The 17,076-nt window shown below is 44.0% G+C and overlaps 1 protein-coding gene across 13 annotated transcripts in view; it reads right to left on the reverse strand.

Annotated features, from left to right (window-relative positions):
* Positions 1 to 17,076, reverse strand: part of ELF1 (E74 like ETS transcription factor 1) — a 665,417-nt gene that overhangs the window by 138,977 nt on the left and 509,364 nt on the right. For all 13 annotated transcript variants that reach the window (XM_086934931.1, XM_086934923.1, XM_086934918.1 and 10 more), the window contains one exon: positions 1,713 to 1,893. In XM_086934931.1, the coding sequence (XP_086791057.1) occupies positions 1,713 to 1,893 (181 nt within the window). The remainder of the gene's footprint in view (positions 1 to 1,712; positions 1,894 to 17,076) is intronic.

Below are 17,076 nucleotides of genomic sequence, written 5' to 3' on the forward strand. Positions count from 1 at the left end.
GCGCTCTGAGTCAGAAAACATTCTTCCGTGTTTTGTGACTGTAGATGATCACAAAGGGTATTGCTCAGACTGTTGCTAAGCAACCCCTGGTGCTTGTTATTTCCCTCGCGCCCGGCTGACTTTGATACCGCTGACGTTCTACTGTTCAATACTGCTACACGCTAAGCATTTGCGTGATACACGGAAAGAAAGCAGATAGCTCACCGGCAGGATCGTCGATCTCAGGAGCCCCGGACCAGTCCAGCGCTGCCCAGCCACGGCGTCCTCGCCGGTTTTCAACGTTCTCCTTGCGTTTATCGTTTTCCAGCAGCTACAGCGGTGCACAGCATAACTCCTCTTCGGAACACGCTCATTTCCCACAGAAAAGCTGTGCACTCAGGAACGGGTGCTGCTAGCGGCTCGTGGGGAAACCGCCTCACATTACGCTCGACTCTCCCAAAGTCCAAAAGAAAGAGGCAGCACTCGCGGAACAAAGTCAAACCGGGGTTTAATCAGAGGGAAAAAGAAAAGCACAGACGCGTTTCGGCGTGAGCCTTCGTCAGTGTGTCATTCGTCCACATCTAACAGTCCATGTTATAAACATACACATAAACCATAGGCATTGTCATGGACATAGGACTACAACCCTTACGCCACTGTGGGCGCCATCTTGGAATGGTGTTCTCTCCAAGGGTCAAATACTGATTTTAACATGAAATGATCATGCTCAGCAACATGCATAAATAAAGCACCTTGTTGTTTGGAACCAAAATTGGGTTCAACTCTTCGTTCTTTGAAAACCAATTGAAGTACTAATTGGCGGCGCGGGCTGCGCCAAGACGAGTATTGTTTCATATACATATATATATATATATATATATATATATATACATATACACACACATATGTTTCCTGCTGAATAACAGCGGCTCCTACGATACCCGACTGGTGGGCTTGATTTCTGCGCTGCAAACTGCGTGAAATAATTCTTATATATATATATATATATATATATATATATCTATCTATATATATATATATATATATATATATATCTATCTATCTATCTATCTATCTATCTATCTATCTATATATATATATATATATATATATATATATATATATTATACATACATACATATATATAATTATATATAATATCGGAACAGGCCAGACACCGGTTTTTGCTTCTCAAAAGCTGGTCACCCTAGTTATAGATCGCATCCTGTGGCATCGGTGTTTACAGGTGCAGCAAAACCCTCACTCAAAATCAAGGCTTAAGAAGTGTTAAACATCCAAACAATACAGGTTTCCCTTCCTGCAGTGCGATGAAGGAAATATTCGCAGTGGGTAATAATTAATCAAGAATCATGAGAAATAATGCTGTAAGAAAAAAACACTACTGCGAAGTGAAGGCCGCCAGAAAACCTTCACAACCGGTTTCAGTCTTCTTGACACAGCGACAGATACTCGCGCCAATCGATGATAGGCTTTTTCCATTTTCAATGGTAGTTCAGAAAGTAGCCACAAGGTGGCAGGCGATACACATATGCGAATCTTTGGACGCCTAGGGCTGCCGAATATTGATGTTAAGGAATGACGTTCAGTTTATGGTTTTTGTTGTTGTTGTAAAAGCTCTCGCTGCAATCTGCAGACAACGAGAGAGTGGAAACTTGCTTTACGTCACCACCACCTTCCCGTTTAAAGAGCATTGAAGCGCTTGGCTAACTAACCTGTGAGAGTGATGTCGTCATCGTCCTCGTCGATGATCTGCTCCTCAGCCACATCCAGGGAGCTCTCGGTAATCATGTCATTGGGGTCATCGGTGCAGGTTAACCCCGAGTAACTGTGCAGGATGTCAGCGCTGGGGACATGCTCCACGATGACAGCAGGGAAAATGGAAGGGTCGCCCAGCTGCGAGACAAAAAAACAGGAACGCGCGTTAACACACAAAAGTACTGGAAACAACAACAACACTTTTTGACTTTATGCATTTTGCATCATTCTACATCGACGAAGTGAACTTAGACGGCACTTAGTTAAGTCTCACACATAGCTGGCATTGTAAAAGTCTCTAATAAACAAGGGTACCAGATTCCTTTGTCACCCTGTAATAATAGTAGACACGATAAACCAAGTGGGAGATATTTCGTGATTACGATTGAAGCACTGTGTCATGGATGACGTGAAGTCTTCTGGTAACCAGTGGCGGCTCCTCCGCTAAGGCGTAGGAGCGTCGCCTCACTACTCAAAAATAAAAATAAAATGATAATATCGTAACCTTATTCTAGTTATTTTAGGTGCCTCTGTGTGGGCAGCAGGGCATGAGGCTTAATTGCAGGACAAACCTGCAGAATATGTCTCCTTGCAACTAGGGCCATAGGAGGGGACCCCCCAGTCCAATTTTACCTGTGCATTTTGGGATTTGTAGTCCCTTTTATACAATTCGCAAAATCAAGACTACAAATTGCAGAATGTAAAGAAAAGTCCTGGACTGAATGAGCCAGTCATGCATGGGCCTAGGAACGTGAGCACTCTGCTCTACATACTCAAAATATCCCCATTTCCAACTCATCCCTCCATGTTCTGTGTGCTGTGATGCCCAATAGGGCCCTTTGCGCCTTTTACAAAACAGCAATGTAGATCAACAATTGAGTTCAACTGTTGAAGATCTATCCACGTATGTATGAATTAACACACAGAGCGCAAATCTAGCTACAATGCAGTGAAACCTTGTACACAAAGGGTTCTTTAGAGAGGGTAGTGCATAGGGAGTGGGGGAGGCATGAATGAGGCAGAGGGGACATACAATTAGAAGAGAAGGGTTTAGGGGTGAAGCAGAGAAGTGAACTATAGAAGTTCCGGTTGATAGTGAAGGTGGGGTGTAAGTGGGAATTCCTCAGAGATGATCAAGTACCTGATTGGGAACTCTGTTTTTTAATACAAATTGTACTGAGCAATATTACATTTGGTACTTCAATTTACTCCTGGATCAGGTGTCTGTCCTTCAGGCTGATAATGGTTTCAGTAAGCATTAAGCTATGCGAGAATAAATTTTTTCATCAATATGTTTTATTATCCAACATGTCATTCATCCTTCTGCACTCCGAGAGCTATTTACTAAAGTATACATCATAATGGCAACTATAAAAAAAAGTACAACTCCTCCCAAATTCCCTCTCCCCTCCCATTAGGTGTGCCATGACTGAGGTTAATGACCTCATATAGGATGCAACACACTAATAGTGTGGGGCAACAATCATTTTTGACTCATGTACTCTAGTCTTATCCACATCTCTCCATTGTCGCATACTGAGGGGATACTACTTGTTTGTATATCGGGAGGCCCCGTAATAGGTACTAAAGTGACACAGAACCTCATGGTGTAGCGACTAGCTACTTTGTGATAGCTTATTTTTTGAAGACCTAGGTTTTCTACTTGTAAAAGTGGAAGAGGGATGGAGTCTGATGGATCTCAATGGGGGCGGCATACCAAATCCTAGGAGAACCTGACATGTTCCCTTCTCTCTCTTTGCTGTACTTTTAATTAATACATCAAAAGAGTTGAGATGCTGGACTGGGGCCGTGTGAGTCTTTAAGACGATGGCCTTTGAAGCAATTAAAGAAACCTTCACAGGACAATGTTTGAAGTCAAAACCATAAAGGTTTATTAATATTTAAGAATCATTATAGGAGGCAAAAAGTAGTTACTCAAATTCAAATCAGCATCAATAATGCATCAAATGCGAGAGGATTAACATAAGGTTATCCTTTAAAGAAAATGAACAGCCAGAACCGAAGTATAGTTCAGCAAGACGAATAGCATAAAATCTGCTCATATAGTTTAATTATTAAGTCAGTAGACAGTCTAACGCAGTTAAAAAGACAAAAAAAACAGGCCGGCGTGGCGTGTGCCTTTGTGGAAGTAAGCAAAATGTCTGGTGCATCCCCCACAAAAAGGGTGCATTTTAAAGGTTTCAGGCAGTAAAATCCACACACACGCCATGGTGAGTTCTGACATTTTTGAACTACACTAAGAAAATTACATACACATAAACCAATAGCTTTTCAAGAAAATATGGTACATCAAAAAAGAAACATTTAGGAACACCTTCTTTCATGCATAAATATTGTAAGATCTACAAGAAACTGAAGGAAATAACGTGACAATTGTGCAACAAATACAAATAGACAGTAAAACTGATGTCTTGGGCAAATAACCTTGAATGTGTTGCAAATACCTAAACATTCAGCACATGGCTTTCTTCTCAACGAACACAAATGAATACATTTCAGATCGACAAGTAAACAGCACCAGGAAATTAAATCGATTTCCCTTATTTTCTAATTTGGAAAGACACAGAAGAGAAACATGCACATATGAAACATGTTTGTGTAATTTAAAACCACATTTCTTTCTATACACTATAAAATGAATGTGAATGTAGGCTGACTAGGCCTAGTCCTGTAAACCGAGGTCTAGGTATTCTAACTAATCACATTTAAAACCAGCATAATTTTTATTTTTATTAAAAAGCACAATCAAACTAGATTTACTGATTTCTAGTCAACAAAGTTCTGTACTTGCCCTCAGCAGTCTTACTCTTGGTTGTTAGGTATGGTGTAGTACAAGCGTTGACTGCCTTGTAGATAGTGTCGCATGTCTTGAATTTAATGCAGATGGGCGGTGGGAGCCAGACTTGTTCTTTGTGGGTATGTGTTAAACCCGGGTCCATCCTAGCATTGCGCAAAAAACTCAGCCAGGTATATCCCCTTCAGCAGTTGACTCTCTGTGGTAGCGACGGCAAACAGTCACAGGCTCAGCAATTCAGCGAGATCAATGTGGGGTTAAGGCACGATCAGCACTCCACACAACGTCCCACAATCCAACAGTGCTACTAATGTTACTGTAAAGCACGCAGATTCTCTCTTTTTTTTCTTTTTAAGAAAAGTACTTTATTCTACTATAAGACAGAATACCACATACAACATAAAAGTTATCAGGTGCCCGATGAATGGGTGCAAGTGTAATATAGTAGCAGGCTGGCCTCTTCTGTCTCTACCCACCCACCTATGGTGATCTAGGGTCTTGTGGTGCAGTAGCGAGTGGAGGTCCAGTACACTCTCTCCTTTAGCAAGTAGTCCAGTGCTTAATTTGTGCCGGTGCTTTCCGGTGCTTAGCACCGGCACTTTTTTCTCAGGGCCGGGTCTATGAAAGTTTCCTTAACCCGAGCGGTAGCCCCAGTAATTGTTAAACAATTGTCCCAATCAGTGAAAAAAGCATGCTTTGCTTCTCTAACGCATTTCAGCGTGGTGCTAAATGCATTGTCACACTTAAGCATTTGTGCCACTGACCGGCACTCTGATGACAACGCTGAAACGGGGCCGCCGGCGCCGCCTCTGACACCTGTGTGCTCTGCGCCCGGCCCGGGCCACAGCAGACGACTTTTGACTTGCCAGGCTCAGTATCACTAAATAGTTAAATATCATGCTCTCACTAGTGGTGTGCTACAATGTTGCAATCTGCCCGGATACCCGGGCAGGGCCTGCCCTCAGCAGTTGCGTTACGGGCAGCTCTGTGGCGCCGTTGTGCTGCCGGCTGTCTGCGTAGGAGGACGAGGCAATACTCTAATATAATATAATTAACCCGACGGCCGTTAGACAGGCGGGATGGGCACAGCTGCAGCCTCGACCTGAGTGAGTGACTCTCTGTTAGCCTCCCCTTCCTGTTGCCCCATATGCCTGGACAGGCCTTCAGTCTAATGTGCGCCCGCTCCCCCAGTCACAAGGCCCGGGACGGAGGCCTACTTTAAGGCAGCATCCCAGGGGAAGCCGTCTGCTCTGGATCACGGCAGTCGTCACCCTTTTCGCTCGACGTTGGGCCAGAGCTGAGCCCAGGTCATACCAGGGCTAGCAGTGGCCAGGAGACAGACTGTAGAAACTCAAGGCGGCATAGACCCAACGGGGGGGGGGGGGGGGGGGGGGGGGAGGGGGGGCTGTGGAGAGTGCGAGGTGCAGCACCATGATGACACTTTGCACCGCCCGGCCGCACTCCAATTAACACAGTCTGATCCCGAGGAGAGACCGAGAGACAGGGCAGTCAGTGGTATTGTTAAGGGGCTGGCTGCCAGTTACATGCTACTTTGGCCAAAACCATGCGCCGACGGCACGCAGTGTTATTAGCTGTTTGCTTTCCTCCATTCAGGTAAGCCATAAATATGCCTGCTTCATAATTTATTATTTCGTTTGCAAAGTTTTTGATTGTGTCAGTAAACAATATATTTTTGGGACATTTGTAGCATTGACTGGTGGTAAATTTGAACTGTGTGACGATTTAAAAACGACATGCATTACTAGGCCTATGCAATCAATAATAATGCAGCTGGTTTTGGCATGTTGTCCCTTTTCACCGGTGGGTGCTTTTACATGAAAACATCTTACTTTTCATTTTTCCCTTGTCACCTGTCCAGTTGGTTTCGTGCACAACACTTACCTGATCTGTGTTGTGTGTGAGGTTGAGTTTTTGGTGTAGGCGCAGGATGTTTTTTCAAACTGCAGCCTGCCGCCCGCCCTATCTGGAAATAATTGGCAGGCCAGACGGAACTGAACTTCACACTTACCAGTGAAGTCCTCCCTCCAGTCGTGTGCGTTTGTCACAGTTTGGAGGACAGCGCCAGCACTATCAAGCAGCCCTGAAACACTTTCAGGGAGCAGAGCTGGCCAGAGGAGCTGAGAGTTTTACTGTGTGAATCACCGCTCCGGTGCAAGGCCATCCCTGCAGCTGTAGTACACTGTACACTTGTCACGAGCTCTTTTAGTTCAATAGCAATTTTGCAATCATTTATCACTACAGGCCTTCATGTGAAGTTGGTGCCCTTCCATTTCTGGTGCTGTGCAAAAGTTTTAAGATTTCCTTAGAGTGTTTTGTTGCTCAAATTGGTGTAATTTCAGATATTTATGTTTATCTCATATTCATTGCTTGATTTTGTACACAAGAAAGTGTCACTCATAGTCACTGTATGTCACTCATAATGACACTAAAATTATGAAAATGTCACATAGCAATCTGAAACCTTGGCAGCTATGCAGAGTTTAATAATTAGTGCTTGTGTCAGCGCCGCCCCGGAGTGGCACGCACAGTCTGATATCTGATAAATTATTTTAGTCACACACAATCAATATAGTTTACAATCTGCTGTGAGGGATGCTCTGTCTCATCATCCTTCTGAATGAGCCAGGTTTATCTGCAGATCGATTTAATCACAGTAAATCTGCAGGCCCGGCCGCAGGGCTGCACTGTCTTCTCATCCTTATAATGGGAGCCCTGACTAATTGGGTTTATCTTTCCAGACTACGGGTCAGTGCGTGACCGTTTTACCAGCCAGGCTTACTCTCGCTGCTCTCTCAGCACTGGGGCCCAGGCAGGGACGAGGGAGGGGGGCGGGCAGGGGGAGTTTCTTGTTGCTCAAATGTCTGTAATTTCTGTTATTTAGAAGTTTCCCTCGTCTTCATTGCATGATTTCTGCTCGAGAGAAAGTGTCACTCTTAGTCGTTGTAATGTCTCATAATTTCACAGAAATTAAAAAAATGTCACACATGGCAATCTGAAACCTTGGCAGCTATGCGTTATGCGCTTAGTAACTCCGCAGCTCAATGAGGGGGAAAGGGCCAGTTCGAAAAACACATTAGCGCAAACTGGTCAAATCCACAGCCTTAGTAAACAAGAAAGGACAAAAACAGCCTACGAGAATATACAAGTACAAACGCGATGAACCGGAAATGACGTTTGACTGCTGGGCAAGGAGATCTCGGTCAGGCTAGACAGTGGGGCCACAGCATTGTACTGTATGGTATGGGCTACCTTCAACCTATAAGAATGGCTCCGTCCTAACACGCAATCCTCTCTGATGGTACCCAGGGCCGTCAAGGTGACCCATGTATCCAATAGCTACTATTGGCACCTGAGCGGGCCTCACTGAGTCTTGTGCCTACTGCCTGTTGGGGTGGCGCCGGGTGCGGCAATAATGGTGTTCTGTGCTCGGAGTTGCTTTGCCAGCACTGAGAATGTGCAGCTCGCACCTGCAGCTCGACCGGACATCCCACGCTATGGGGGGCTTACGTTGCAGTCACTGTGACTGAAGTAGAGAACACTGCTGGCCGCAGCTTCGTCTGCACTGACCGGCAGATAATTGCCACGGGGTCACTGGCAGCCAGCTGCTTGACTTAGCTTGAGTCAGATGCCCACGCGCCAGACCACACTGCAGCTGGCTGGTTCTGAAGATGATTGAAGTCTGCCCACGGCCACCGCACACGGCCTGCCACTTCACTTCAAGTACTTGTCACAACTTTTTGAATTTTGATTATGCACAGATAATGCTATTAATGTCGATTAAATTTTAATGTTGTTGTGTCAGAGCGCACAATCTCGTTAAGGCCAGGGAACTTTAAGCCGTCAGCCTTCACAGCCTCCTCCCTCAGTGCATTTCTTCCTTCTTCCTTCATTTGTTCCTTAGTATTTTTTTCATGCTGCTCCCTTCATCCTTTCTTTAATTTCTTCCGTTCTTATCCTCAACCCTTCCTTCTACTTTTCTTCCTCCTTTCCTTTCTTCTTTCTGTTCATTCATCCCACATAGTTCACTTCCTTCCTTTCTCTATCCGTTAATTTCTTCCTTTCACATTTTTTTATTTCCTTCTTCATTCATCCATTACTTATATATTTTCTCACTCCAGTACTCCTTCCATTTTGCATTTGTTGCTACTTTCTTTACTATATTCATTCCTTCATCCTTTCCTTTCTTTTAAACAGCACAGTACAAACACATTCTCTTTAAGTTTGCAAAGCTGCCTCAAGTCCTCAAATAACCTTTCCTAAAACTGCATTTTGAGATATACACACATTCTCTAATTTGCGTTCACTTTTAAGTTGTTGTCATACTAGCTTCCCATATGTTATGTTATATTGATTTGATTAGCGCACTAATGACTTGAGAGGGTGTCCAGGTGCATCGGCAAGTGTGAGGACCCCTAGGTGCTTATGCGAAGAGCCAAGTCTTCAGCTTCTTGCAGACCTCAAGGAGTTAGGAGGCAACTCTGATGTGTTGAGGCATATGTTTGTGGGCGGAGCCGATAACAGAAGTGGGTGGAGCCCATGGAGGAAGTGGGCGGAGCCATGGAGAGTGGGTGTGGCAGCCTAAGAAAATGATAGCACCTGCACTTAATATTTTACAAATTAAGCACTGAAGTAGTCTCCACGAGTGGAGCAGCCTAAGAGTTTTAAACCAGTTCGCTGGGCAACGGCAGCAGCCGCAGGCCATTTGCTCTCAACCTGTGCTAACCAGAGTTGTGCTAGGCATGGGTGAAGCTTAGATCTAAGCCGCACTTCCCAGGTGGGTGAAAGCAGCTTCGCACAGTCCTCAAGACATCAGCGCAGGTTCCTCCGATCTGGTGGGACTTAATGATGGTTACGCTGGGGCTCTTTGCAACATGGGATTACACAGTCCTCCATGCAGGTGCAGGACTCTTGTGGTAATCATCTTTCGTGAGCAGGTTATTCAGGCAATTTCGGGCGACTGGTGCCATCACTGATGTCGGAGTTGATGGCAGAGACGCTCAGGTATGCTTCAGAAATGTAGCGTTTCACTTGATTTCCATGACCGACTCCCAGGCTAGACCACCAGCAACATTAGTTGTGTGTCTCTTGGTGGACAGACCACAGTACTAGGGTCAATTGTTTATATCCACATCAGCAGTAAGCTCCTCCTGTAAGGTAGACTCACTCCTTTCCTCTCACTCAGGCTAGACTCTTCAGCTTTTCAAGACAAGATAGGCAGTTCTTCCCCCATATCAGACTCCATGTGATGTCCCCTCCCCTATAGGAATCTGGCTGTCAGGCAGACACTACCTTTTGCAGTATAGTACTCTACGGAGCACCCCCTCCTTGATCAGCGAAAACTTGGTGCTGGAACAACAAATAGGTCAGTGGCTCCCACTCCTGTACAGGGTGGCAAATTGGGGATGTGTATTCTTATTTTGCCTTTTCAGAACTGGTTTTGGGTAGGCTCTCTTTTACTGTGTGCTCCTCAGGCTGTCTTTCAGACTCAGCCTTTGTCTTGAGTGATGCTTTTCACAGCAGGGTTGTCCCCAGATAGGAGCACCCACAACATAGACACAGAGAGATGTGATCAGTTCACACCCGACCATTAGCCACACCGGAAAATGATCAGGAAGAGAAATTAAGGTCTGGCCCTTATGTAAAGGACCCTTCAACACAAAATGCAGTCCCACACTTCACCCCTACCATCCAGCAAATGGCAGGTCCAGAAAGACTACCCAGCAGCCCTCTGTCTCAAAAGGAACTAATCGAATTTATGAAGGAGAAGCTTGAGGGTCTCTTCTTTCCCCACCTCAGTGTCTGAGTTTCCTCTGTCCAAGGTTAGAATGACAGCAGTACATTGCCACTGTTTGGGAAAGCAACCACACCTCTATGTGCACATGAACATGCCAGGGGTTTCCAAAGTAGAACCCGCAGGCCTGTATTACTTTGGTACGCTCATACACTCAGATCCTGTGCAACAAGCATTCCTGCACACGCTGAGGCTCTCAGCACTAGGATTCCGCATTCACTGTTAACAGCAGAAATTCACAAGAGTGGGCCGGCAACCTTCCACTTCTATGACACTGCTAAAGATGCCTCTTAAAGAAAGATCACTGCAAAACATGGTATGCTGCTAAAACCATGCTATATGCATGAACCTGTGAGAGGGATTGTAGTCCTCTGTCAATACTGAGGGCTCACTTGGCGTGCCCCTCCAGGTCCAGGACAAGCCTAGGGCCAGTCTCATGTCAAAGGCAGGCAGGTCTAGACATTCATACACACGTTCATTTAGTGAAAGACTGGGGCCAAAAATAAAAATAGGATACCAAATAATCGAAATTGGGCACATAGAGCTGTGGACACAATTATATACCAAGCGGGGGACATTCCTGTCCCAACAGTGTGGTATGCTCTGGTTGTACTTGAGAAAAACTTGAGGAGGTGCTCTGCTGCGTGGCGGGCAGTCTTCAGCACAGTGACTTGGATCTGAGGCACACTAGCCACTAAAGGGTTGGCTGCGTTGAGACAGAAAATGGCCAGAGTTTGAAAAACTGTTAAACGCCTACTTCTTGCAGTAAATGCATCACCCTGCAGAGCAGGATCAATTGATGGCAGGCAGTATTTGTTGTGTGGGATGCAAGCTCTGAAGTTGAGATGAGTGTCAATTTAGAAGCCCAGGGGCTCTGGGTTGTTGACAAGTGAATCCATCAAGATTCATCTTAGAAAATCAAATTGCATCTGCATTGTTTCCAGCACAAATTATGTCTTGAGGGTTTTTAAGCTTCAGGTTAACCTTGGACTTCCATAATTCTTTTCGGTAGGGCTTGGACATCCAGGCTTTGACTGCAGTAAGCCAGTTCTTCAGGTGCTCAATACTGTAGCTAAGTGACACTTTTAGATTAAGTTGCAGGTTATCCACATACAGGTGGACATTGACGTTCCTGACAGTCTGTAGGAACTGGCATGGGGATGGAACCTTACGGATGGTACAGGAGGCTGGAAGGAGCTTAGATGTGGAGAAATGCATATAGGTAAGTTGGGCTCTGTTCCGCATTGCAGAATGATGTTGTTGAAAACATTGTGCATGTAACAGTGTTAGGTACTAGTTGATGGTAAAAGATGTGAAAAGCTGGATGAGGAGATAGGTGTCACCATTGTTGAGGAGCTGCAGACTTGGATGGCTTCAGGCTCTTTCCTGCTTTGGAGCGCGAGCCCGAGCTGAGGGTTTTCAAAGAGGGCACTGCTTTTTTGATCTTATGTAGTTAGTTGGTAACAACCTTCTCAGTGGCCTTACCCATTAACGGCAGGCTTGAAAGATTTACAATATTAATGTTATTTGTACAGTTTTTAAACAATTTTCACATTTTCTATGGACATTTTCTAATAACCTGTACACAAAAAAAAAATCAATCAAAAATAAAGGTGCATGCACAGAAGACATCAGCGGAATAGACATCAACAATGCCAACTGTACACCATAACAAACAGAATAAACGCAATGAAATAAAAAGTAGATTTGCTCAACTGAATTTTCTGATCCTGCAATTTCTCTCTCAGTGATGCAGAATGAAAGAGCATTATTTAAATCCAGGTGTAATAAATAAATATGTACCATTTATGTTTTTTCATGTAGATTGTGTGCCAAACGAAATGGTACATTTTAAGTTTTATATATGAGAACATGTGTTTTTACTTCGATTTTTCAGGGGTTAGTTCTACTAGTCAGGCCTGTGAAACACAATGTGTTATGATTACCTTATAGTCCTCACATGACAGGACTGATTCACAAAGCATAGGTTTGAAAATGTGAAAATTGTTGGGTTGGGAATGACCATTGTATGGTACACGGGAGTGCACCCTGGGTTGAGTGACACAACTGCATGTAAAACTGGTATCCCGACTTCTTAACCTCATGCGCGCTAGCGGAATTCCGCTCGCACGCTGAGATTTTTAAAATCACATGTTACGTGACGAGCTGGGCTCGTCATCAGCGTGCGAGGAGGCTACGCCATGACGAGCCCAGCTCGTCATCAGCGTGGAAGGGGTTAAAGATGCTAATCTAGCGAGTGCACTGGGACCTAGATCTATCCTTGATAAAACTAAGGTCCAGAAATGGGCCCTGTGACCTGGACGGGGCATACCAAGCGTGTCCTCCTGGTTGACGTGGTACTACGGTCCATGTCCTAAGTTGCTGACAAGAAGCAGGGGTGGCAGTACACCAATTTTTGCAAATAGGCCCGAACAGACCTTTTGCCTGTGTCAGAAAGGTGTTTGGCCTACCAGCTTCGGAAGGGAAGTGTTACACTTCGTGGCATCCAGACTCTTGTACTGACATTCAGTATGTGTGTCGAGTGAGTGTGTACGGTTTGAATGTGTGGCTCATATGGGACAGCGAGCCTCTGTGTGCACAATGACTGTCCCCTATAAACACATCCAGACGAGCAAAGTTTGAGAGTGCAGAGTAGGTGAGGTGAGCAGTAACTTCTAATGTATAAATGTAGGCCAAACTGGTCTTGTAGCTTCTGGGTCCCTGCGACCCTTATATGGCAACATTGCCCTTGAATACTTGGCCTGCGCTGCAGTTTCAGCTTGCTTCAGGCTGCTTTTCTAGTTTTGCAGTGCTTACAGCTAGAACCACCCCAAAGGTGTGGTACTAGTATATTGTGGCCTAAATATGACCTGAAACTAAAGTAATGCCCTAAATCTGGCTTTTCAAAATATTGCTCAATTGGAGTCAATAATGGAAAATCTACACCCAAGAGAGCAATACTTTTATAAACGATATTTGGTTTGGACCATGAATTTTATGTCAGACAATATTTTTGGTATTGATATTTTGACATACCGCAGCCGGAGAACCCTAGAGCTCCATCACCATCATCTGACCTAGAGCTTTGCACGAACAAATACAAACCTCATGTAACCAGCAGAGCCAAAAGGCAAGAAGTTGTGGCTCCAATGGGCATCAGCACCTGTTGTGGATGCCCGCTCCTCAGACTACAGAACTGATATGCTGAAGTTACTTTGAAGCCTTACCCAAGAGCAATTCCCTTTAAAGTCCCACCCGATACCCCCACCCAAGTCGCATCAAAGTTCCACCCAAGACCATAATACCCTGAATATTATCAAGCTCCAGGATGCCCAACAAAACGTTAATTGTGCCTGCGGATAGAAACTGCTCCTTTGAGGGGACGTTACCATGTTCTAGGAGGTAAAAAAAGATGCAGTTGGAGAATTTCAGCTCAATTAGTGCCAGATTACGAAAACTTTGAGGCCTGATGCCGATTAATATTTGGTTAAACAATGATGGGTTTGTACTACAATTTAATTAAGGTATAGATTTATACATATGAATACTATTCTATTTCCATTTCCTTTAACATTAAAAAGGTATTAAAAATGCAAAGGTGTTTTTTCATCTGCTCCACATGCTGTTAATTGTGACAGGCTAAAAACGGTCCAGATTGAGCCCTGGGTGTTTAAAAAAACAGAGGGAAAAAACTTCTTAGTCAAACTTAAATGGATTAGTATGAATATGCAACAAAGTGAATGCTTTAATAGGAGAGTGTTGTTCTGTGTGTTTTGGCCACTTGCAACAATGCGATTGCACACATATCCAGATGCCATAAGTAATTTTTCAATAAATAAATATGATAGCAACTTTTTTTTAACTTTTACTTCGCAGAATAAAAATATATCAGGATGAATGCCTCTAAGATTACCAAAAATAGTTATAGATGGAAATGGATCCAAAAATAGATACCGGCACATCTGGGATCAATCTAGTCATATTGCATTTGGTGCCATGCGAAGATGCATGCGGTGGTAACACTTGTTATGGGGCAGATGGGAATAGATTGGCGGACACGTTTTTATGCATTTCTGTTTTTTTCACAATAACCAGGCACCATAAACTGAAAGTGCTAACCTTACAAGAGGGAAAACTTGAATGAATTGCTTCTGGAGAAACAGAATAAGACACGTTGGAAAGTAAGAGTTATGTAATATCAGATGCTGAAATGCGTGGGACCACTGATAAAAATATGCCTCATTTTATTAATTTGACAATGGATGTGTTAGTTATCGTGACATGAAGGTGGTCATGAGTTGAAGGCTGGTTGTGCAACAGAGATCAGTACGAAAAACAGGAACCAGTAAAAGGAAGTGGTTAAAACGAACCAAATTCTACTCTGAAGAAGAAGAACAGCACTTAAAAACTCAACATTCAGATAGACGCGGTCTGCACTAAAAAAATGCATTTAAGGGCAGCTGAGGCATATGCCACTCCAGATGTTACTCGCCATCACAACATATTTTAAAGCCCGGTGAACTATACAGGAAGAAGTAAATTTGTTTTCAGGACATTAATAAAATAAGAACACTTTGCCATCAAATGGCTGGCACGCTGTATGTATTGCATGTCTGTATTTGTAACCACAGCAGCTTTGCCAAAGACCATAGTTTACTTCTCAATATTTATAATAATAATAACGTGCTTTATGTATAACTTAGGGTATCGGTTTTATGGTATTTCTTTTTTAACATTTCCATCTGTATTAATCCAACTTTATTTTTTGGTCATCGTATCGATATTTATCCATATTTACTTTGTGTTTAGTGAATAAATTAGGTTGTGAGATCGTATATTTCGACATCTGTTTAACTGATAAACATGCACTCATATCTTTATGCATGTTGTGTTTTAGAAAGTTAAGCAATCAAATATAACATAACAATACACCCAAGGGTAAATATTAGCATTACATTTCAAATGTATGTCATCATTAAAGGAAATCTCATCCTGTTCTTTTAACTCTCCATGCGGTCTATCTGCTCAGCTGTTGGAGATGGAAAAATCTGAAAAAAACTGGAAAATGCAAGCCTTATGGACAGCATGTGCAGTTACAAGTGTCTTACTTTGCATAGTGCTGTGTCACAATCACATATCGCCATAGTACTGGATTTATCCATCCCAAAAGCATGGAAAACTGAACCAGCCTGGCAGCACTTTCAATTTTTGACCTTAATGTTACACAATTGTCCACAGGACGCACTTAACTTACTGACCCATATTACTAACAGGAAGTAGTCTAGATTGGGAGATAACCAACTAGCCACCCATAACGAGAGAGACAATCTTCTGCCATGGACTTTACAACATCTCGAATTCATGAAGGAGTCCAATCATAAATTAATGAGTTTAAAATGGTCAGCAGAATTTTTAGGTCCATTTTGTATTTCATCCAATGAAATACTGCAGTCCGTTCCCGGCATAGCTACCTAGTAAAGGCTTCCGACACTCCAGGTGCTTGGAGTCCACCACCTTGAATGGTGTGATTGTCAATCTCCTGCAATTTATTGGCCATCCACCCAAGCGGATCAAACGATTTTGGTGGGTGATTACTTTACTCCCAAAGATCCATGCTAACATTCGTGCCATCTACTCCACTTCTTCCAATAGAGGCCCTGGAGTGGGGGGACGGGGGGGGGGGGGGGGGGAGGCTTGCACCGGCTGTGGCTTTGCGGATCCAGGGTATGTGTGCAAGTGAGAGTCTGGCTGAGCGGAGTTGCCTGGAAGATGTGTAGAAGTGTATGCAGCTGTTAAGGTATGCAGGCTGTTGTTGTCTAGTGCTTTGTATGTATGTGTGAGCAGTTTCAATTGGATGTGTTAGCGGGTTGGGAGCGAGTGTAGTTCTTTCATGTGTGGGGTGATGTGGGTGCAATGCTGTAGACTGAGCAGGAGTCTTGCGGCAGCGTTTAAGATTGTTTGGAGCCTGTTTAGGAGTTCCTTTGTGATTCTTGCTTAGAGCGTGTTGCCTTAATTGAGTCTACTAGTGATCAAGACCTGTGTGACCATGAAGCCATTTGAGGATCAATCATAGCATCCTAAGGATGTGAAAGTAGGTGGCGATCTCTGCGTTTACCTGAGCTGTCATTTAGAGCTTGCCGCTCAGGATGATTCCAAGATTTCATGCATGGGTGGTGGGGGTGGGTGAGGGTCCGAGTTTAGCTGTCCACTCTGTAGAATTGCAGACGGAGGCTTTCCGCTCAAAGATCACTACTTCAGTTTTATCCTTGTTCAGTTTGAGGCAGTTGTTTTCTTACATATGGTTACCACGGCCATGCATGTTGTGGACCGTCGTTTGTGGTGCAGTTGAAAAATTCCTTTTACAGGACTGTGATTCCTCCTCCTAGTCAGTGCCTGCAGTCTCAGTGTGCGAGTCTGTATCCTGCTGCAAAAGCTTTCGGATGTCTTTGTAGTAAGGGTCTTGTCTGAAAGGGAGAGGATCAGTTGGATATCATCTGTATAGGAGAGTATGTTGATGATGTAGGACCTGGTGAGGTCCGCTAGCGGAGTCATGTAGATGTTGAATAACATAGGGCTTAAGGATGATCCTGGGGGGGTCCACATATTAGGTTCTTGGCCTTTGATGTGTAGAGTGACAGGTTAACTCTCTGGGTTCTTCCTGTGAGGAAGGAGCATATCCAGTTGAGAGTGGGTC

This window comes from Lissotriton vulgaris, chromosome 8, assembly GCF_964263255.1.
Source record: "Lissotriton vulgaris chromosome 8, aLisVul1.2, whole genome shotgun sequence".
Classification (NCBI taxonomy): domain Eukaryota; kingdom Metazoa; phylum Chordata; class Amphibia; order Caudata; family Salamandridae; genus Lissotriton; species Lissotriton vulgaris.